Below are 24,788 nucleotides of genomic sequence, written 5' to 3' on the forward strand. Positions count from 1 at the left end.
TTGTTGCAAAATAGCACACTTCAAGTTAACTAATCATTGAAGCACTTGAAGTATACTGATAATTAGTCTGGCTGCAAGTATACTTCGCATATATTTTTTTCACCAGAATTGTGTTATGTGTTTATTCCCTGTAAATTCATTAATAATTGCCTTTGAGCTAAATTTTCCCTTACACGAGCGATTGCAATTCCATACTTACACACTTATAGATAAAAATATAATATAAAAAACACAATAAGGTCATCTTTTAAATTTGATTCGTATGTACACTTTTTAAAAAAAAGAAATTAATACTTTTATTCAGCAAGGATGATTTAAATAGATCAAAACTGACAGTAAAGACATTGTAATGTTACAAAAGATTTCTAATAAATTCTGTTCTTTTAAACTTTCTATTAACAAAGAATCCTAAAATGTGTCAGTTTCCACAAAAATATTGTGCAGCACAAGTGTTTTCAACATTGATAATACTCAGAAATGTTTCTTGAAGATCAAATCATCATAATATAATGATTTCTGAAGGATAAACAGACATTGAAGATGATGCTGAAATTGGAATTATTTACATTTTAATATATATTACGAAAGAAAATTGTAATAATATTTCACAGTATCACTGTTTTTACTGTATTTTTAATCAAATAAATACAGTTTTGGTGAGCATAAGAGACTCGAAAACATGAAAAAAAATCTCACAGACCCCAAACTTCTGAATGGTAGTGTTTTAAAAACACTAAGCTGATGGGTCTGTGATTTATGAGCATTGGATCAATGCTCCAGTCTAGTAACACACCAAGAGTCATAGTAGCTTCACTTAGACCTGCATTATCAGTGAGTGTGATGCTAATGTGCTCTCCTCACACACTGGCAACACTGTCAGATCACGACTGAGCTCTTTCTGGACACCTTCAGTGCACTCCAAAAACTAACCATTAGCCCACATGCTAACTGGAAATGTGTTGCTGTACTAAAGCCTCCAGGCTTGTAACAAACTTCTAATTGAAGACAAACACCAAAACACAGATTAGATGATAGTTTCATACAGCCTCTCTCTCCCGCATGAAAGTGCTGCACTTCTTTTCTGTGATGACATATTTCCCATTGATAGTGTTCATCATTGTTTGTTACATAGTCAATAGCCAATTTAATTTAGATTTTCTATTTATGTCTATGCAGGTGATACAAGAGGAAGAGGACAAAAAACTGATTTTATACAAACTAACCTTGCAAAATACAGTTTTTATTAAAAATGAACAAAGATTTGAATATGCCTGTAAGTGCCAGATCATCAATATCTTTTATTTGTTACGATGTTACGACTTACTAATGTTAAAGGGGTCATCTGATGCCCATTTTTCACAAGTTGGTATGACTCTTTATGGTCTTCATGTAAAGTTTGTAATATACTTTATTACATAATTCCTCAATGGTTGTGTAAAACAACACCCTTTTTACCCCCTCAAAAGCAGCTCTGTTCACAGCGACCCGTTTCTGTGCATGTCTCTTTAAATGATAATGAGCAACTGCTCACCCCTTTCCTCTCTTCCATGGGGTGTGTCGACACAAGACACGTAAAGTGCTGCCTTGGTGGACCATATACAAATGGCTGAGGGGGAAATATGCTAATACGGGACAGTCCGTCAGTGGTTGTGGGCGGAGCATGAGCAATATGACATCATATTGCTCAGAAAATCCAAACGGCTAAACGGTGTGAGTGAATGGATTTTTTTCATTGTATGGTGGTTGTGTCCACACACCGCAAAGACACGTTTATATGAAAACACCAAATAAAAGTGAATTTTGCATCTGATGACCCCTTTAAAAGACACTTTAATTTTCTGGCCCAGTCTGTTGTGATTGGTCTACTGTTCTCTGATTGGTCAGATGGCCCAGTCTGTTGTGATTGGTCTACTGTTCTCTGATTGGTCAGATGGCCCAGTCTGTTGTGATTGGTCTACTCTGCTCTGATTGGTCAGATGACCCAGTCTGTTGTGATTGGTCAGAGGACCCAGTCTGTTGTGATTAGTCTACTGTTCTCTGATTGGTCAGGTGGCCCAGTCTGTTGTGATTGGTCTACTGTTCTCTGATTGGTCAGATGGCCCAGTCTGTTGTGATTAGTCTACTCTTCTCTGATTGGTCAGATGACCCAGTTTGTGTGTGTGTGTGTGTGTGTGTGTGTGTGTGTGTGTGTGTGTGTGTGTGTGTGTGAGCCTCACCTTCTCGCTCTCCTCTCGGCTCATGGCCAGGGCCAGCTGCAGCTGAAGTTCCTCCTCCCCGCTCGTCTGCGGCCGGGCCCGCTCCAGATCTGGGGCCAGATGAGGCGAGGAAGAGGAGGCTGGGAAGAAGAAAAGAGAAAATGCCTCATTCAACCTTTTGGTTTGGAAGAGAAAGGACTGGCACCACCACTGAATGTTAAACAAGCACCCAAATCACTGTTGTTCCATGCCCGGGCTGGGATCACCTCCCTGTGCCTGTTTAACTCTGCTGTCCAAACAATGGGGTGTCTGTGTGGGGCAGGAGAAGAGGGACGAGGCGATGGGGCTTAAATTATAATAACCCCCCATACAGGTTTTATCTGGCTTTTCACCCATCTGGCATGTCATTCTAATGCATCAATAATTATTTTAATAGTATTAGTAGTGGTATGTATAATGAATGATTCATATTATTTCACTGTTGTACATAACAACATATGCTGGTGCTACTTTAATGTCTCTACATTAACCCTTACATACTTGTTGTTTTATTTTCTGCACTCTGAATTGTTTGAAAGAGGCAGTGAGCCCGCAGAGAAAACATCCCACCAGGACCAGAAGAGGCGAAAGAACCAGAAACTGGCATTGCGGTTTTCCAGTTGCGATCACTTCCACTACAGTGCTTCTGAATGGCGGCGTCTGGCCTGGAATGCACTGGTGAAGAGATACGGATACCTCAACATTACCATGGACACCTCTGTGGCCCAAATCACAACCTTTTTTTACATCATCTACTCAGGATCATGACCATCTGACCCTGAAAACACCAAACCGTGTCCAAGGAAACACAGGGAAATTTCTGTACTTTCCCCAAATGCCTGGCGTCATGACAAACATGTTGGTCTATTGTCAGTAAAAGTGAAACCGCATTGCATCTTATATCATACCCAAAGGCTTGATTTCAGTGGATTAAACATTATAAAATAGTTCCTAGTGGAATATGAATATGTGGTCTATCGTACCATATGAGAGAGGGCCTGTAGTCTAGAAAAATGTGACTATAAAATGATATTAAATTTAGAACTGCCTGTCAATTACGAATTTCCATCAAATCAACAACATGATAAGCTTATTAGCCTAACTCATAGAAAGTAATCTTTTAAATAGTTTAAATAGATTTGTCTCCCTAAATTGTCACGCTTAGACATCAGCAAATGAAAGCATTTGACAGTTTCAGCTGATCTAGAAGTGCTGTAGAGACACATTCCTCAAGATGCATATTTTGGAGTGACTGCTCCATAAATATGTGAGGAATTCAATGAGTCAGAAAATACAACAGAATATGTTTTTCCTGTTTCTCTGTAAACATGCAGGGGAAGGACATCTTTGATCACCGCAGTCACGCATTTTCAAGAGTTTTGACATGCAGCGCAGCTCATTAATGTCAGTTTCAAAAGAGTGGACCAAACACAAGAAGCCGCTGACATTTTATGTCCAACAGGTGAAAGATACAGTTTGAAAAGACATAAGGGTGAGTAAAAGACTGGACTGCCATTTTTCCAACTATCACTACCATTGACTGTTTACGACAAAAATCAACCTGAACATACCGTTACTGTTAGCCCTCAAGTTAGTGAGTAAATGAATGAATATGGGAAGAATGTAGATGCGTATCAGGTCCACAGTTGCACATGCATCATGTGATGAAGTCGATATGGAGTCATCCACACTCTCATGAGGCACTTCATATTAAAACGGTAGCAATCACACGCTCACAAAAATGAGGAAGTATAAACTTCCAAAAGAACGAAGCATGTCTACTATCGGTTAAAAGCACAAGGCCATGTGATACACCTCTCTATGTAAACAGTGTCTGTACACATTTTTCAATATTGACATAGATTAATCATTGGTTAAGTTAACTTCAGAAGCTGATTGATTTTCAAATTCCTAGTCAAAGAAGGAACTATCCATTCCAGTGAAATCAATTGAAAAACAAATGTCACTCTAAGACTTCTGAACATTTTCAGAACACAAATGAAGATATTTTTAATGAAACCTGAGAGATTTCTGCCCCTCCATTGAAAGTCCATTACACCAAAACTTTGATGCTTAAAAAGTCTTGAGCGTCCAAAAAATACGGGATTACCTTTGGCGTCATCTAACGCTCACTTAAAGTGGATCTTTGAAAACACTAGTAACAGAGGGGTGGGCGATATGGCAAAAATATCATATCACGATTTTTTTCAGGAAAATCACGATTAACGATTTTATCACGATTCCTTTTCATGTTGGTTTTACTATTTTGCAAGTGACTGAGCAGCCAAACTAATGTCCCTATTTTAAAAACAAAGCCTTAGGTAACAAAATATAAAATAAAAAAGAATGGCAGACATTTAGGCCAAAGTGGCGAAGACAAAAAATATTTGTCATTGTCTTTGTTATTAAAAATTAAGAACAAAGATACACATACACAACTTAATATACAAATTAAATAAACAGTGCTTTATTTTTTCAGCTACAGGTGTATTTAACAGCATTGAAGAAAGTAATTAAATGAACAAATATGAAAATAAAACACAACATCGACTTCACTGTATAAATTTTACATTGATTCTTATTAAAGCTACTATTAAAGTTCTCAGTCAAGAGTGAGTGAGATGCTCTTTGTATTTTGTTGTTTTATTAACAAGCATAGTTCTCCAAAGATTTAAATTCTCTCAAGCCATTTTAAACCCGAATAAGTCTCCCTCTTCTGTTGAAAATAAAAGTTATTTGGAGGAATGTGGGTAACCAAACAGTTGATGTACCCCAGAGACTTCCATAATAGTTTTTTCCCACTATGGTAATCAATGGGGACCAGCAACCGCCCGGTTAGCCACACTCCTCAAAATATCTTCTTTTGTGTTCAGCACAAGAAAGAAATGAATACAGGTTTGGAACAACATTAGAGAGTGAGTAAATAATGACAGAATTTTTATTTTTGGGTAACTGTCCCTTTAAGGACAAGCGGCAGCATGTTTACTATTAGGGCTACTGTCACTTTAAGATCTGCGCGCAACGAGTCAACACGCATTTGGACGGAGGCTTCCAGTAATGGCGGAGAGGCGAGCGGTCGCATAATTCTAGAGCTCCCGGCAGGTTTGAATCCTCCTCTTGGCTTAACGCTGTTTTAATGATATAAAAGTTAATGGAGATAATGCCAGGGGGACGGAAGTCAAAAAACAAAGGAAAGGCTCCTAATTTAGAAGAGGACGTTTTACCACCGAGTGACAGCGAGAATAGCACCTCGTGCGCTGACAAGTTATCAGACGTCGATAACATGGAGGCTATGAAGGTTAGCATCATTGCCGAAATAAAACAAATACACACGGACATCTCTAAAGAGCTCAGCGAAGCAACGGACCAACTCAAAAGGGAACTTGGTGATTTTAGAGGAGAAATGAACATCAAACTGAGCGCTATTGAGACCGACATAAAAGATGTAACGACCAGGGTGGAGGCGACTGAGGATAGAATCACTGAAATGGAGGCCTTTAGCACGGATGCAAGAGATATGCTATCCCACTCACTTGAACTACAGGAACAACTCCAGACAAGACTTGAAGACTTGGAGGCACGCTCCCGTAGAAACAATTTGCGGATCCACGGCATAGAAGAGGAAGCCGAAGGAGACGATATAACGGGTTTTGTGGAGAGATTTATCAAAGCAGAGCTAGCTTTTCCCGACACCTCCCTCGGAATACAAAGATGTCATCGCTCCCTAGCTACTAAACCTCCTCAGGGGGCTAGCCCGAGATCAATCGTCCTATGCTTCCTAGAGTTTCAAATCAAAGAGCGTGTGCTTCAATCTGCTTGGAAGAAGAAAAATATTCAATACAAAGGGAAACGCATTTTCTTCGAACAAGACTACACCAGTGACATTTTGGCAAAGAGGAAGGCCTATGTCCCCATTAGAAGAGCTCTTCAGGAAAAAAACCTCCGCTGTCAGACGCTACACCCAGCGCGACTCCGTGTTCATTTCCAAACCGGTCCAGTGATATACAGAGATCTTCAAGAAGCCGCGAACGACCTGAAGGGAAGAGGAGTGATTAATGCCGAAACTTTCAACCAAGTGACTAGATACAAGGATCCTTCTGGACCAAGGATGGTCAAATCTACATGGCTAAATGCGGGTACCTCACGACGTCAGCGGGAGAGGATCAAAGACATCCAAGAAAAATTAAAAGAATTTCGACGCAGCGGAGATGCCACTAGCTAAGGTCAATATCAAACTGTTCACCGGTGAGATTTTTCTTAACAGCTTTCCTTATCTTAAGATGTAATCTGTACCCTGCCGCTGGGAAATGCACGCCTGTTTTCTCTACCACGCGAGCTGATCTGATTTAAATCAGAAGATACGACTCGCATTGAGAGGGACTCCTTTGATCTTAGAGGATTCCGCTTTCAGATTAGAAGTGATCATGGCACTTCACCTGTGGAAGTCGTTTTTGTTCTTGTTCATTTGTTCTTTATGTTTTCTTTTAGACAGACCGACATTTTATAATTTTTCTCTTAGCCATTCTAGCTGTACAGTAATAATAAAGTTTCCTAAAAAAGAAAATGACTAGACAGAAATATAACTTTATCACTCTTAATGTAAATGGCTTACACAATCCTATAAAAAGGGGTAAAGTAATAGCTAAAATGAAGAGAGAAAAGCAAGATGTCATATTTTGGCAAGAAACGCACCTTTCAGATACCGAACATGAAAAACTTAAAAAATGGTTTAAAAATTCGTACTATTCTTCATTTAAACATGGCAACGCAAGAGGAGTTTCAATACTCATTGCAAATCATGTAAATTTTCAGTTTGTCTCACAGGTTGCAGATGCTGATGGTCGATACATTTTAGTAAAAGGTTTCATTGATCATAAGGAGGTTACATTGTTGAACATATATAGACCCCCTGGGCATAATAAGCAATTTACTAAGAAAGTTTTTGATTTATTATGTATGGAAATGTCTGGGGTGGTGATATGTGGGGGAGACTGGAATATTCACTTGCATCCTTCACTGGATTCCTCATCTAAGACGAAAAAGATACAATCAGAGGCACTACATACTAAAAAAATAATGAAAGAGCTAGGTATGATAGACGTTTGGAGAGACCTACATCCACATGAAAAGAGTTTTACATTTTTTTCCCACTCTCATTCTATTTTTTCTAGATTAGATTATTTCTTCATGCTCAATTCTGACAGACATAGAATTATTGATTGTAAAATAGGAGTTAGGGACATCTCGGATCATGCAGGGGTTTACTTGTCAATACATTTAGATATTAAACGAAAAGAAAGGATCTGGAGATTAAACTCTAGTTTTCTTAACGAGACAGCATTTCAACAATACATTCAGAAGGAGTTTGAAGATTACATGTATCACAACAATAATAAGGAAAATATTTCACCAAGTGTAATATGGGATGCCGCTAAAGCAGTTCTCAGAGGTAAACTGATAATGTGGTCATCAAAAAGGAAAAAAGAAAATGAGAAAAGAATTGATGATAAGACTAGAGAACTTAAGCTTTTGGAGGAGGAACATCAAAGAAATAATAATACAGATAGTTTAGAACAACTAAATCTGACCCGAAAGACTTTAAACGAACTTTATGAAAATCAAGTGACCAAAAAAGCCAAATTTGTCAAACAAACCTATTATGAGAATGGACCTAAAGCCAAAAGATTACTTGCGTGGAGAGCACGCAAACAAGAAGCTAGTCGTTACATACCTAAGATAAAAAACCCACAGAATAATGAGGTACGATATAATCTAGAAGATATACAAGAATCATTTGTATCTTACTATTCCAAATTATACTCCCAGCCTCCAGCGGCAGACATAAATATAGTAGAAAGTTTCTTGGACTCATTAGATTTACCATCTATAGGCACAGAACAGAATAAAAAACTTACACAGCAAATAACAGAGGAAGAAATAGGAAAAGCGATATCAAATTTAAAGGGGAATAAAGTGCCAGGTCCTGACGGGTTTCCATCGGAATGGTATAAATGCTTCAAGCTAATGATAATACCTATTTTGAAAAGTTGTTTTAATCAGGTTTTGGAAGGCGGAGAAGTGCCAATATCATGGAATCAGGCCCTTATTTCTGTAATACTTAAACCAGGGAAGGATGCAACTGAATGTAGCTCTTATAGACCTATATCAGTATTGAACATAGATTATAGAATATTTACCACAATACTGGCCAAACGATTTGAAAACATTCTGCCAGATTTGATAGATACAGATCAGACAGGATTTGTTAAAAATAGAACAACGCATGACAACATACGGAGAGCGTTTAAAGTCATAAATCATATGAAGCCCACAGAATCTGTCGTCCTCAGCCTTGATGCAGAAAAGGCATTTGATTCTGTGAGATGGGAATTTCTATATATGTCTTTAAAACGATTCGGTTTTAATGACCAGGTTATCAAATGTCTAAAATCCCTATATAATTCGCCTACAGCAAGAATAAAAATTAACGGAGATCTATCAGATAGTGTTTCCCTAAAACGAGGCTGTAGACAAGGATGTGCGATGAGCGCAACGCTATTTGTATTGTTTATTGAGCCATTGGCACAAGCCATCAGAGAATCAGAAAACATTACAGGAGTCAATGTATACAAAACAGAATACAAAATCTGTTTGTATGCAGATGACATTTTGATGACTCTCATCAAACCTGATATTAGTTTGACAACATTAATATCTCTACTTAAAAAATATGGCTCTTATTCTGGATACAAATTAAACCTCCATAAAACTCAAATTTTGACATTTAACTATAAACCAAGCAAACAGATACAAAAACATTTAAAATGTAATTGGAATAATAACATAATTAAATATTTAGGGGTCAATATTCCTAGAGAACTGACAGAAGTATATAAACACAATTATATTCCCTTAACATGCAATATAAAACATGATATGGATCGTTGGCTAATACTCCCAATGAATATGTACAACAGAATAGAACTGGTCAAAATGATTATACTACCAAGACTACTTTATCTTTTCTTAGCATTACCAAATGAGGTGACCTCTAAGCAATTTAATGAATGGAACAAAATAATTTCGAATTTTATTTGGTGTAAACGCAGACCTAGAATAAAATTAGAGACATTGCAACTAGCCAAAAAGGAAGGTGGTAGGGCTCTCCCATGTTTACAGAGTTATTATAAAGCAGCACAACTTGGGATTTTGATAACATGGTGTGACCCGTCAAGTGACGCCAAGTGGAAAGAAATGGATCAGGCTGAGATCTGCACCCCTATCCCCTCTATGTTAGGAGACAAACAACTAATACAATCACTTTTAACCAAAGTATCTCTTGGAATAAAAACACCATTAAGCATTTGGCTCTCAGAATTAAGAGACAAGAGAATTGAAAGAGGGGCAAAGATCTTACGCTGGCCAGCATATGACAGGGACTTTATACCTGCAAAAAATGATGCAAGATTCAAAAACTGGTGTAGTAAGGGTATTACGGCATATTGGAAAATAATTACAGATAATGGCCTAGAAACTTTTCAACAATTATCGGAAAAATATGACTTGAGGAAAGATGATTTCTTCAGGTATCTTCAATTAAGACATCATGTTAATGCAGATATCAGGTCCAAAAACATGGAGACCAGCCCCTTAGTTATGCTTCTCATAAATGCATGTAGGGGGAAACTCACTAAAAAACATGTCTCCGGAGTGTATTCTCTTTTACAATCAGGGAAAAAGCTTTCCACTATGTATATTAAACAAAGATGGGAAAATGAAAGTGGAATGAATATAACTGAGGATGATTGGCTAAATATATGTAGAACTATTGCTACTACTTCCAGCTCTGATTTATGGAGAGAATTTACTTGGAAAAATACATTAAGGTACTTCATTACTCCAAAGATCAAAGAACAACAGACTAAAAACACTGAACATGGTAATTGCTGGAGGAACTGTGGACAGAAATCAGCAGGACATTTTCACATATTTTGGGGGTGTTCTAAGATCACCCCCTACTGGACAGATATTATCAGATATATAAAAAAGATATTGGGATTACAACTAGATGAGACCTTTTCTGTGTTTTATCTTGGAAATATACCAAATGGGACAAGAAAAGAAGACAGATACCTGCTACAAATCTTACAAGCATCAAGCAAGAAGGCCATTACACGCAAATGGCTGAACATAGACCCTCCTACCTCATCGCAGTGGATAGAAATCACAAACGAAATATACAACATGGAGAAAATTACTTTTTTCTTAAGGCATGCTTCGGAAAAAGGGGACAGTTATTGGAAGAAATGGAAAACTTTCTTTGATAAATAGATGCCATTTATATTTAAAAAAAAATTTTTTTATTTCACTTAGTATGTGTCTAGGGAACATGATTCATTGTATGGTGGCTTCACATTATAGTAAGTAATTTCTTCTTTGGTCGGTCTGTATGTTTGTTTGTTACTTTGAGTTCTTATTTTTTTTGGTTCAAATGTGAAAAATGTAAAACCTTAAAAAATAAAGTTTAAAAAAAAAAAAACACGCATTTGGACAAGCAGATTTGTTCTTAATTTTTTCTATTGTTCTTTCACTTTAGACATAACCAACTTTATGTAAACCTTGTGTGTATTTGACAGTATTAGCGCAATAAGACTCGAAAGATAACTTAGCCCAGTAATCAGACGCTGTTAGACAGGCTTTTAGTGCATGTGCGCGCCTCGGGTGTTTCAGAAAAGCGCCCGTTAGAACAGCGCATCAGCAGCGAATTACATGTTTAACCGGCAAGGCTTTGAAGCACATGCAAATAATTAATTTTTATGAACTACAGTGTCCCGTTCCTCTGCATTTCATGTGAATATACATCGCGCTGTACAGTATATTGAGACGGAGGCGCCAGAAATGCAAACTGATAAAATGCACGATCCTACGATATTTCTTCAAAAGCAGATCGTGGAGACATTTTAATCGTCCACGATCAAAAATCGTAATATCGCACACCCCTGGTAGTAATACTACTACTACAAGTAATTACAACACCGTTAAGATAAATATATACATTGTTAATATAGGGCCCAAATTCTGTTCAATTTTTTCTCAAATTCAGTTTAAACTTTTCTGGATTCCATTTTTTTTTTTTTTTTTTTTTTTTTTTTTTTTTTTTATGGACTTAATGGTCCCGTTGACAGCAACATTGCCCAGCAACATTGTTTAAAAAGTTGTCCCATGTATCATCACCTTTCTAGTCACGGCTTTAACTACAGTGTTTGAGTGTCAAAGTAGACATTTTTTTCGTAAGCAGCCAATGAAGACCACACACTGCCATTATGCAAATGCTTTACAAACCTACGTAGGTTTGTGCAGGAATTAAGACTGTAAATCACTGACAACTCGTTTCAGGCGCATCAGAATCAGTTGTTTCTTTTGGGAGACAATAACTATTTGATCTTTGAAAAAAAATGCAGACCTTCATATTCAGAAACAGCTGTATTACAAACTGCATGAAAGACAAACATAACCTAATATTCAACTGTCTCCAGGACTTTTTAAAAACAAAGTGACGCCCCATGAGTGTGTGACTCTGCATTCATGAACAGTATGAACAGTCATACTCACAGTTGAAGGAGGAAGGTGAGCCCCTCGGCCTGCTATGCTCCTCAACATACACTGCTTCCATGCTGGGTTGACTGGTGGGGCGTCCTGGGTAGGGAGGCGGTAAAGATCCATAACCAATGGCACCGCTGTTTCCCATCACACGCTCACGGGTCTTGAGTGACTGTGATCGCTCCAGCTTGAGCTTCTCGTCGTCCTTGAGCAGAGCCACCAGCTGCTTGGACTTTTCCCGGACGCTCATGCCCTGGTCCTGCCCGTCCCGGTCAATGTACTGGAAATCCCGCAAAGTCTGGATGGCGTAGATGTTCTCCTTGCACTGCTGGGCCACTCGATCTGATCCGGACTTGATCAGATAGTCCAACAGAGTGAGGGCCTTGTACACGTGCCGCCAGTTCTTGCCATGGTCATTAAGTCTCTTCCAGATAATGCCCATGACCTCGGTGAGCGCCACCACGTTGAACGTCAGGTCTGCGATTTCCATCAAGAGCGAGGTTGGAGGACCCCACGGATCATTGGACGTCGCCTCCCTGACCTTAACCTCTGCGTCCGTGTAGTTGTTCACAATGTTCTTCATCTGACGCCGTAAAGAAGAGGTCGTCATGATGACTTTGGGCGTGGGGTGATGACGATGGATGCACTTTTGTTTATGATGAGTGTGATGTTTCGCCACAAAGACGAAATGTTCAGCAATCTCCTGCTACAGCTTTGTTAACCTGAAGAGAAGAGAGGTAAAAATAAAAATGTTACATTTCATACAAGAAACATGCCTCATCTCAATGGAACATACTTTAGATGAGATTCCCGAGACTTCTTTGGGAAAATACCTAACTGATATTTCAATGCATTCAGTAGTTTTTTGGCAAAACCCACCCTTGTGTTGTGAAAAAGTAGACGTTAGCAAACTTATTACGAAAAAAAGAAGAGTACTACAGAAAAAATACACTTTAAAAAAAGTTCAGGATAAGCATGTTCAGATATTCTACCCAATCAGAGGCCTAAATGTGAATGGCCAACTCACCCCCCTCCCACGACAGTTTTCCAGCATCCCAACTCCACCTCTCAACAGTTCCTATCCCAGCCAGGAATTGTAGGGGGTTTTGTACTCTGGTTCAGCCCACATGTCCCAACGGACAGCACACCCAATACACATACTCTTTACTCTATTTGATTATATGTAGCCTAAGTGTAAACTCGTGGAAGAATGTTCTTAAGTGTAAAGTGAACTGAATGCATTTAATTGCATGTTATTTACAATTAAATTGAAATGTATTATAGTTTAAATTTGAATGCAAATCTGAACCGTAGAGTGCTTTTGGACCTACTTCAGTATAGGACTTTATTAGATATCTAGATTTTAAGTACATTACAAGACCACATTCAGTACAATTAATCACAGTTTTTCACAAGGGTTACCGTTTGACGGCTGACAAGTTCTTTTGATATGGAGTCAAAAGAACACAAATCATCTGCATCCAACATGTCTTCAAAGAAATGAGCACCAGCTGAGGAAAGCGGACTTGAAAGAAACATCCTGGAAAATCTGCTCTTTGGTACAAAAATTCAAAAAATGTTGGCTATTTGTGCCAATAATCTTGGGTATCAAAGATAGCCATTCAGTCAAAATGGCTGAAGTGTGTAGTGTCTCCACTATCTGTTTATTTCAGTGCCCAGTGGATGGCAGTGTGGGCTGAGTCTTACCGAAGACTACAGAATAACACAAACTGCATTACTTGTATTGTTTTGAATGGGGAAAAGTGCAACGCTTAAAGGAACACTTCACCTCTGGAAAGATGAATGTGTATTTAAAATGGGTCATTTATGTAGAAGAAATGTGAAATTATTTTTGAATTTGGAGCCTTCTAGACTGAGAAAAGCCAGAAAATGTATTTTTGGCTTATGGGGATGAAAGACAACAACTCCCAGAATGCACTTGCTTCGCTGCCCTAGGAGGCCACGCCTACCGGTAAGAGATCGCAGTAAACAACAAGGCTATGCTACTAGTGAGTCTCCGTGAGTCTGCCCAGTATTTTGATGTCGCCCAAAATGTCCAGGATTCGGCTTTTGCGTTCTACAGTCGCCATTCCTCATGTTTACTGTGACGAGCAGGAACGAGACTGACGGCCGCGGAGAACGATGCGAGCCCGGTGGCGTGATTACTGATGAGCGGCGCCGGCGCCTGTGAGACGCACCGGTCTCGTATCTCTCACGGAGGAGCGGGAATTTTCCTAGCAATGTTAAAACGCACATCAAACGATCACTTGTTTAGCGTTCATGTAAACACTACATTCAGATTCACCAATCGGAATGAATTCAGTTAGATTGAAACAAAAGGTGTGCATGTAAACTATGAATGCGACTGCAGAAAGCAAAAGCCGAATCCCGGACAATTTGGACCATCTCGACGGCCGGACATGTCTGGGAAAAAGAGGATGGTCACCGCTACTACTCAGCTTTCTCCACAGAATAAGAAACGTTAGTTTAGCTTCCAAATAGAGAATGGCTGACACTATTTGTACATTCTGTGAGTGAGATCCCTCTATGGGCGGGTTGAAAACATGCGGAACAGCGCCTTCTACTGGATAAATGATGAGCTAGTGTTTGTAGTCTTACCCTTATTCAAAGAAATTTGACTTCCTGCTTTTTATGACGCAAAATGACGATTTTTGCGTCATAAAAAGCAGGAAGTGGAACACTTAAATCCTTATTTCTCCCATCTCAGGGGAAAATAAGGGAATAAACCATGACCATTCGAAAATGTGACTGGGTTTCTAAAGATACAAAGTCTAATGCAAATGGGTGAAGTGTTCCTTTAATATGGCGGAATAAGTCCCGCCTTCTAAATAAGAGCCAATCGCCGATTGGTAAAGTCACAGCAGCCGTTAAAAGGTTCCTAGAAACAGTCAGACACGCATGTGACACGCAGCTTTCATTGTGCATGAGCATTAGCTTGATCCAGCCTGAAAATGTTTGTTTTCTGTCATGATTTGAGCTTTTAGAAACAAAATTTATGAGACAGTTGTTGTCAGATTTCATTGGTGATTTCAAATATGAAATTTAATCGTAATCTTGGCGAACAGTTTTAGAGAATTTGATGTTTCCGCATTCAAAGAGATAGGAACTGCACTTGCATGCCCGAGAGGCGTTTCAAAGATGGCCGCCAAATTAAATGACTTGTCTTAAAGGGACTTTGGTCTCACTACCTGACTGTCCCGGAGAAGTTAGAGGAGTCTGTTTGAATAACTGCTTGATACCACAAGGTTTTTCACAGTGACGCCATATAGAAGAACCATTTTAATTCCCCAAAGAACCCTTCAGTGAACAGTTTTTCTTAGTGTGAAGAACATTTAAGGGCGTTTTCACACCTGAAAGTCCGCACCAAGGTCCGAACCAAAGTTCATGTTTTGATACATTTTATACATTCGGTAAGTTTTGGTTTGGTTTCACACTGCAATTATGCGAGCGCACTAAAGAACTTTATATGCTTGCGTGCTGTCGTCATCATCTATGTGCGCTGCATCTCGACATTGATTGGTTTGTAAACGGACGTGCGTCTGACGTCAGCATGTTGTCAAATTGGCGGGTAACTTTGACAACAATGAATGAACACAATAGTACCTGGTCGCTATGACGACCAGGTACTATTGTGGAAGTACTATATGCAATGGAAAACGGAGCGAAACGCGAGCCGAGCCGAGACGAGGCGAGGCGAGTCGAGTCGAGTCGAGCTGGTACTGGTAATGGAAAAGCGCCATTTGACAACAATGAATGAACAGACGCATATTGTTGAAACTATATTGTTATTATTATGGTATTACTACCTGCAGCACCAACTATACGCGAGGCTAGTTCAAATTCGCCAAATGAACGTCCTCGCTGTGCGAACATTTGATCGTCGCCGGCAGGAAAGGAGGAGAAGACTGCAAGCGTTTTTCCAGTTGACTTCTTATTATGTCGTCAGACCATATTTCAAATAAAAACCTTGTCTCCTCCTCTCCCCATGTGCTACCACAGCTCATTTTTCCTGCTATCTTTGTCTTCTTCGGCTACGCGGGAACCACCGGAACTTCCTGTAAATAGTCCGAAAGTCCGAACCTTACAGAAAATGCTTTCACACTATAACGAACCAAACCTTTGTTCAGTTTGATCCGGACACAGACTACCTCTTTTCATCGGACCAAATTTCGTCAGTTTGGTCCGGACCGTGGTCCGGGGGAGGTTTCACACCTGCAATTTTGATTCGGACCAAACTGAAAAGTCCGAAAGTCCGGACCAAACAAGGTAGGTGTGAAAGGGCCCTAAATAAACTAAGGGCGTTTTCACACCTGAAAGTCCGCACCAAGGTCCGAACCAAAGTTCATGTTTTGATACATTTTATACATTCGGTAAGTTTTGGTTTGGTTTCACACTGCAATTATGCGAGCGCACTAAAGAACTTTACATGACATGCTTGAGTGCTGTCGTCATCATCTATGTGCGCTGCATCTCGACATTGATTGGTTTGTAAACGGACGTGCGTCTGACGTCAGCGTGTTGTCAAATCGGCAGGTAACTTTTGGCGCTTTTCCACTGCACAGTACCAGCTCGCCTTGGCTCGCCTCGCCTCGACTCGACTCGCCTTTGTTTGGTTTTCCACTGTGTAAAAGTTGTACCGGTACCTGCTTCCAGGTACTTTTTTTCGTATCACCTTCTGCGAGGTTCTAAGCGAGCCGAGGCGAGCTGAGGCGATACTAAACTGTGACGTGACACACGGCAGACTGCTGATTGGTCAGAGATAATCGTCACTATTCACTGCGTCATTATTGCACGCGCCAGACGGAGTATCCTGAATAACCCCGACATTTTTTAATAGTTTTGCCAGAGATTGCGTGATATACCCATTAATAATATTATGTAAAACAGCACACTCGATTTCCTCCATTGTCCTGTGTGTGTGTGGGTAGCGGGTGTGTGTCGCGTCGCTATGACGACCAGGTACTATTGTGGAAGTACTATATGCAATGGAAAACGGACCGAAACGCGAGCCGAGCCGAGCCGAGGCGAGGCGAGTCGAGCTGGTACTGGTAATGGAAAAGCGCCATTTGACAACAATGAATGAACAGACGCATATTGTTGAAACTATATTGTTATTATTATGGTATTACTACCTGCAGCACCAACTATACGCGAGGCTAGTTCAAATTCGCCAAATGAACGTCCTCGCTGTGCGAACATTTGATCGTCGCCGGCAGGAAAGGAGGAGAAGACTGCAAGCGTTTTTCCAGTTGACTTCTTATTATGTCGTCAGACCATATTTCAAATAAAAACCTTGTCTCCTCCTCTCCCCATGTGCTACCACAGCTCATTTTTCCTGCTATCTTTGTCTTCTTCGGCAACGCGGGAACCACCGGAACTTCCTGTAAATGGTCCGAAAGTCCGAACCTTACAGAAAATGCTTTCACACTATAACGAACCAAACCTTTGTTCAGTTTGATCCGGACCGAGACTACCTCTTTTCATCGGACCAAATTTCGTGTGTTTGGTCCGGACTGTGGTCCGGGGGAGGTTTCACACCTGCAATTTTGATTCGGACCAAACTGAAAAGTCCGAAAGTCCGGACCAAACAAGGTAGGTGTGAAAGGGCCCTAAAGAACCTTTTTCCACTAAAAAATATTTTGTCGAATGGAAAGATTCCATGGATGTTAAAGATTCTTTATGGAACCATTGATTCTAATAAAGAACCTTTATTTTTAAGAGTGTAAAGTTGCAGGGGGGAAAAAATGGCAGCAAACCTTTTGACACCCAACTTCACTGGTAAAACTAGCTTAGAACCAGCAAAACTTGAAATTCACATCAGTGTTAAAGCCACATGGACTTACATCACAACATGTGACCCGAGATAATGTAGGCTGTCAGTTCTGTCACTTCGGAAGAGAAAAATGTGAACATGTCTGTAACCACGAACAAACTATAACTAAAATCTATCTAGTGCTATTTGGAACATCCTCCTGGTCACTGACACATTTAATCAAACACAAACCCAACACAAAAATGTACAAACAACACATCCCAAGTCAACCAAACCTAACAAAAGGAAGATGACATGCTTTCATTTGAAAAACAAAGACTTGCAAACCATTCCTATTGTACAAGAATCAATGGGTCTTGTTCATGAAAAAATAGTTACCGTAGTAGAATGTGTGAAATGGTCTTAAAAACATTCTTCTAAATACAAAAAATATATATATGAAGGGTTTCGGTCAGACAATGGTTGAACAGTTTAGGCTACACACTAATTCTGCTGGTGTTTCATGAGTGAGGGCCATAAACATTTTTAATGGATTTTTGAACACATAGGCTACTGTTGGTGTAATGGCCAGTCTACCATTTTTGTGCTTTCATTTATAGTCTTAAGCAATGCAAATAATGGTATTATCTTGAAGATAGACAATATCTACAGTGGAGAAACTAAGAAAAAAAATATCATGAGCTTATATCATTTTAAAAGCATACTGTTAGGGATTCAACTCTCAGTGCGATTCATCTCAATGGGAGAACATGAGAAATTGTATATAAAGTCATTATCTGGCAATAGGAAATCCATTACTCACTGATGGAAAAAACAACACCGCTTCAGTTACACTCCAATGACAGTCTGTCGAGACAAACCCAAATGTTAGATTGACAAAGCCTTGCTTGAAATCTTAAAGGGATAGTTTATCCAAAAAATTATAATTCTCTCATCATTTGCTCACCCTCGTGTCGTTACAAACCTATGTGGAGAATACAAAAGAAGATATTGTGAAAAATGTCACTGGGTCCGGTCTTATTTTGTGATCATAGAAGAAAGTCATACTTTGGAATGACATGAAGGTGAATAAATGATGACTGTCAATATAATTACAAATTTTTATTAGACTGGAAATATCACTGCTTGTTTTATGTTGTTGATTGCACATTATTGCAGTAGTCTACACAGTTTGAATGGCAAAGCCATAGAGTCACTGTTAGTTTCCTCGTAATAATTATTAATAACTTTATAAAAAAAAGTCCACACCCTGAATAAAAAAAGACACCCACACATCTAAGCCATATGCATCACAGCAATGAGAACTCATGTCTGATCTCATATATTTAGTGCACACTGCACAGGCCATGACCTTGACGTGGCGGTGACACATTCAGCTCTCGCTGAACTGGCTTTAGACGACAATCAATAACAGCAGTTTGCTTAACATCACATTTCTGATGAGAGTCTGTTGGATCACACAGTGCTGTGCTAAGAGGCTGGAATTTCAAAAACAAGCCCTGCTGGCACATGGGCACAATACACAATGATTTACCACATGAATATCTGTCTCTGCAAGCCTTTCTCTTAGAAAAATCAGGTCTGCATATCCAGCCCATCAGGGGGTTAATGTAGGCTAGTACAAAAAATAGGCGTTGTACAAAATGCTGTCATTCTCACTTTTACTACGTGATATTATATAGGCATATTTATAAAATAAATAGGCCTATATTTTCATATATTTCTTTACACACGCACATACAAATATATAGGCCTATATGAAGTTATGAATTATGTATGATGAACTATGAACTACATAAATTAGTTAAATTTATGTTTATGTCAATTTATGTTTAGATATGTAGGGTTTACCCAGTTGCCAAGGTGTTTTATTGTATCCTATTCGTTGTTGTTGTTGTTGTCTGTAGTTTTGTTTGTAGATATATTATCAGCATTGATTTTGATAGTCATAATTTTATCGCAAACATATTAAAATGTAGACTGAAAGGGCACAAACAAATACATAATCTTTATTAATATTTGTAAATAATCCTAAAATGAAAAGGATGCATGTAACCTACAGAATTTCCACATCAAAAGTTGTATACTTTTGTCTAAATGTAAAATAGCGTAGCGTAATATTCACGTTATATTTCAGATTAATCATATGGCAATAACTGGCCTTATTAACTAAATGTTCCCTCATAATTTTGCTTTAGTAGTCCACTTCACATGATACAGATCAACTTTCAATCAGTGGGGAGAACCAGTTCTCCCACATTTCATTTCCCTCTCATAGTGTTAATATTGAGAAAGTAAATCAGACCCTTAAAACCATTCAAATGCGTTTCGATGTTGTGGGACAAGAATAAAGACCCCTTTCGCAGCGTTCGCATCTTCATAATGCGGTATTGCGGCAGGAGAGAGAGAGAGAGAGAGAGAGAGAGAGAGAGAGAGAGAGAGAGAGAGAGAGAGAGAGAGAGAGAGAGAGAGAGAGAGAGAGAGAGAGGTGAATGTTGAAAGGCGGCATAATGCATGTGATTGCGTGACTCAGCTTGAATAATAGCCTAAGATTTTGAAAATCTTATTTTGAAAAAAGGCGAAATCGTTGTCATATGAACGTCCTTTGTGTCCTTACCTTTCATAGCTTGACATAAAAGTCCCAACTGTGGGATCCTATCGGTAGTTGTCCTCCCCTCGACATCTCCGCATATTTCCAGTGTTGGTAACGTTAGATTCTGGAATCTGGTTCAAAAACACCAGACGTTCAACTCAGTCAAGCGCCTCAAAGTTTTGCCTCTGTGTTTGTGTTGTTTCGCTTTGTGGAGGAGGCCTTATCCGGTTAGGAGTTGTTGGTACATATCCCGAAAAAAAGTCCCGGGCGCCAACCTCGCTGGCAACAGAGCCCCCCCGCCCCCCTTGTTAAAGGCTAGTAAAGTGAACCGAGGGAAGAGGCTGATGGAGGGAGGGAGGACTGCACAGTCAGAGTCGGTCTTTAACCCGTTCTGCTCCGAAACGAGACACACTCACGAGCCTGACAGACCAGATCTGCAGCTCTGCCTGGGCTGGGAATGTGCTCTCGAAATAGAAAATGGCACTTTCCACTAATGGACCCTTTTCGCAGACTATGATGATGACGCGTTTTACCCGTCATGCAGCATCGTAACGTTAAATCCTGAAAAGGTTGTTTTTAATGTTTAGAAAATAATAATAATGTACACTGCATTAGAAGCCTATGTAATGTTTTGTTATGTACACTACTGTACACTATAGCTACTTAGTAGCCTAGTATTTGCTACTTTGCATCCAATTAAAATAAAAACAAAAAACTAGTTAACGCTGCTGTGAGGGTGACAGTAAAGTTGACATATTTCTCTCTTCCAACTACCATTATCAATCTCTCTCTATTTTTTTAACTCGTTTTGAAAGCTGTGAAAACACCATTTGAGCAATTGGACACAAAAAAATGAAAATAAACAAAAATAAAAAATAATAATATAGCCTATAGCCTACTATCGCTAGTAAAAGTATACTCAACTATGACGACTTCCGCTTCGAAACCCGGAAATGTGAAAATGTCAATGGGATGTCAAAGAGATAGGAGCTGCAATTGCATGCCCGAGAGGCGTTTCAAAGATGGCCGCCAAATGAAATGACTTGTCTTAAAGGGACTTTGGTCTCACTACCTGACTGTCCCGGAGAAGATAGAGGAGTCTGTTTGAAAAACTGCTTGATGCCACAAGGTTTTTCACAGTGACGCCATATAGAAGAACCATTTTAATTCCCCAAAGAACCCTTTAGTGAACAGATTGGAATGTTTACAACCCTTGCAATTTGTCTACCAATATTGTCTACATATTGTCAAAAATGATCAAATAGGCACAGTATATTAAAGAAACAATAAAATAAAATAAAAACATTTAACCACTTAATTGCCTTTTTTCCAATCACGTGTTTAGTATGCTAATCATCATAAATTAGGTATCATTCGAAAGCTTAAAAACTCGAATCGGATATTGCATTACCATGGAAAGGGTACTTTAAATCCTTTTAGCCTTTCATCCTTTTTATGTCTATGCTCAAAAAGGGGGAGGGGAGTTAAGGGGTTAATGTGTATAAAATAGCTCCTTTCACTCTATCTTCATTTTATATATTAGATAATAGTGTATATCTAAAATAAATCGAATAAGTCTCAAAACAACTAATAAAAAAAACACCATTCTGTGAATGTGAAATTGTCTAATGTGCTCGAAATGATGGGGTTGTTAAATTACTTATGACTCTTCCCACAAACCTTCCTACCATTTATGTTCATGATTTATTCATTATTTTCTAGGGAGGGGTAAAGTGTGATTGCAAAGTGTTTCCTAACCTCTTTTGTCTTCTGTACCCCTTCAGCCCCATCAAAAACACTCATCGACGTCGGACTGCAATGTGCAATCTGAATTAGCATCATAATTGGCTATTATTAAAGTCACCAATAAAATGATACTGTGGTTACAAAACACTCTAAGTGTACTGCGCCTATATTAGGCCTATGCTATTTTCTTCCATTATACAAATAACTGTAACTAAACTATAATCAATTTTAATCGTGTGTGTGTGTGTGTGTGTGTGTGTGTGTGTGTGTGTGTGTGTGTGTGTGTGTGTGTGTGTTTGTGTGTGTGTGTGTGTGTGTGTGTGTGTGTGTGTGTGTGTGTGTGTGTGTGTGTGTGTGTGTGTGTGTGTGTGTGTGTGTGTGTGTGTGTGTGTGTGTGTGTGTCTAGAACACTCCGACTCTTTATCATACATGCACAAACAGTGAGAAGGATCGAAAGCAGGAGAAAGACTATTCAAAGCTTCCTTGTGACGTGTGTTTTTGGCCAAGCAAGTGTTTCTGGAAATACCAGCTCTGATCTTGCCAAACTCTCTTTCTGGATCAACATAGATAGACAGTCTGAACGACTGCCAAAGAAAGTAGAATTCCTATCATTTCTTCTCTTCAAAATTGACAGAAGACAAACTGAGATTCATCTTAAAGGGATAGTTCACCCAAAAATGAAAATTCGGTCATCATTTACTCACGTTGTTTCAAACCTGTATGAGTTTCTTTGTTCTGCCGAACACAAAATATATTTTGAAGAATGTTGGAAATTAAACAGTTGACGGTCGGTAGCCATTGACTTCCATAGTAGGAAAAAAATGATTTATGCCTCAACATGGGGACAGAAGACCTGTCAGTCATTACATGGGGAAACAATGTAACATGCGTTTTTAAAGTATTTTTTTTTTACTTTAAAAACGAATTTGATTATGTAACTTGCGTTACTTGTTATCAGTTAAAAACATTTATAATTTTACACTTTTTCTATTTGAAATAAATGTTTTTCTTTTTTAGCATTCATCAAAGAATCTTGAAAAAAAAGGATCATGGTTTCCACAAAAATATTAGGCAGAACAACTGTTTTAAACATTGATATAAGAAATGATAAGAAATGTTTCTTGAGCATCAAATCATCGTATTATTATGATTTCTGAAGGATCATGTGACACTGAAGACTGGAGTAATAATGATGCTTAAAATTCAGCTTTGATCACAGGAATATTTTACATTATATTACACTAGAAAACAGTTATATTAAATTATAAGAATTTTTCACAATACTACTGTTTTTACTGTATTTTTTATCATATAAATGCAGCCTTGGTGCGCAGAAGCGCAAACATGTCCAATAAAACAGCACGTAAAGTTTGACCTCATGATGTGGTTGACATTATTTTCGAAAACATCCTTTCACTAAGTTAAACTACACAACGAGTTTCAAGCCATATATTAAGACGATGTGGATGTGTAATGAGCAGGAATGTTTTTAGTGGAAATCTAGGTGTGTCATTAAAACATTTCCTATAGACTATAGCAGAATACACATCCCACGTGGTGAACTTCTTTTCACGTTTTATTTTTACATTGTTGCTTGATGGCGTATTTTTGCATTTAACATAACATAACCCATCCTCCTGTCAATCATTACAGTCCTGGCCAAACTCTTTGTTTCCTTTTAATCTGACACACACACAAACTCATGACAGTCCACGTATTTTTACGATTCACTGATTGAAATATCTAGAAATACAAACAGACAATGTACATCTATGTTTTTGCCTGTGACAAACATGAGAGGAAATATGGAAACTTTGCTGCCCTCACATGGCAACACTTGATTTGTACAAGATTTTTTGCATGTTTATTATTATATTATATGATCAAATACTGTCTTAGCTCTAAAAATAGAACAACGTTCTTACATTAGTAGCGGACATAATATGCTGTTAAAAATTATCCTTAGAGTGAATATTAATTCTTAAATTATCAAGAAATGCATTTTATTTTAACAAAACAGATACAGTATACTATTATTTTTAAGTCAAAGCAACAAAAATTCAGGTGATTTGGATTAAGGCATTTTTATATACATTTACTTCTAATCGCCTACACTGATGTTTTGTTCTCTCTTTTTTTGTTGTTGTTGTATGGTATAGTTCAATTTGTTCTCTCCCCTCAGGACATGAATGGTTGCATCGTGACCATTTGTCAGTTTACACTTTTGTTTATAATTTTGTTTAATCTTGTAAATTACTTATAATTGTATTTAGTAAAATGATTGGTGTCAAGATGTGTTTGTAAATGTGCGACGTAACTTTTGGCCCTCTAGCGTGCAAAAACAAAACTGCGTGCATGTTGCGGAAGAACCTGCGCGGATGGATATGATTGTCCTACTGCTCATACAACATTCAGTAGCCTACTAGGTTTAAGAGATATAACCAGTTTAGATGGAAAGGATCTCAAGCTGACTATCTGAAGACGTTACTGTAGCTTTATCCATTAAAGGGGTGGTTGAGTATGATTTCACTTTTCTAACTTTAGTTAGTGTGTAATGTTGCTGTTTGAGCATAAACAACATCTGCAAAGTTACAATGCTTAAAGTTCAAAGCAAAGGAAGATATTTGCTTTTAAAGAAAAGGACTAGCTACAACAAACGGCCGGTAGGGACTACACGACATTCCTCCCCGGTTAGTGACTTTACCAACCATAGAATTAACATAAGGCCCCTGGGAACACGATTTACAGATTGTCATGACAGAATATGCTAATCATTGACTAGAAGATAACTACACATAAGCTACATACATTCATCAACTAA

At 38.6% G+C, this 24,788-nt stretch overlaps 1 protein-coding gene across 4 annotated transcripts in view; it reads right to left on the minus strand.

Moving 5' to 3' along the window:
* Positions 1-20,670, minus strand: part of epn3a (epsin 3a) — a 32,961-nt gene extending 12,291 nt beyond the window's left edge. For 3 of the 4 annotated variants that reach the window (XM_079604785.1, XM_079604784.1, XM_079604782.1), the window contains exons 1-3: positions 20,246-20,669; positions 11,847-12,556; positions 2,217-2,335 (exon numbers count right to left, since the gene is read on the minus strand). In XM_079604785.1, the coding sequence (XP_079460911.1) occupies positions 2,217-2,335; positions 11,847-12,444 (717 nt within the window). In that variant the 5' untranslated portion in view covers positions 12,445-12,556; positions 20,246-20,669. Of the gene's footprint in view, positions 1-2,216; positions 2,336-11,846; positions 12,557-20,245 lie in introns of all 4 variants that reach the window. The other variant, XM_079604783.1, reaches the window with a different exon arrangement.
* Positions 20,671-24,788: the final 4,118 nt, after the last annotated feature.

Source organism: Phoxinus phoxinus (genome assembly GCF_949152265.1).
Source record: "Phoxinus phoxinus genome assembly, chromosome: 1".
In the NCBI taxonomy this organism is placed as follows: Eukaryota; Metazoa; Chordata; class Actinopteri; order Cypriniformes; family Leuciscidae; genus Phoxinus; species Phoxinus phoxinus.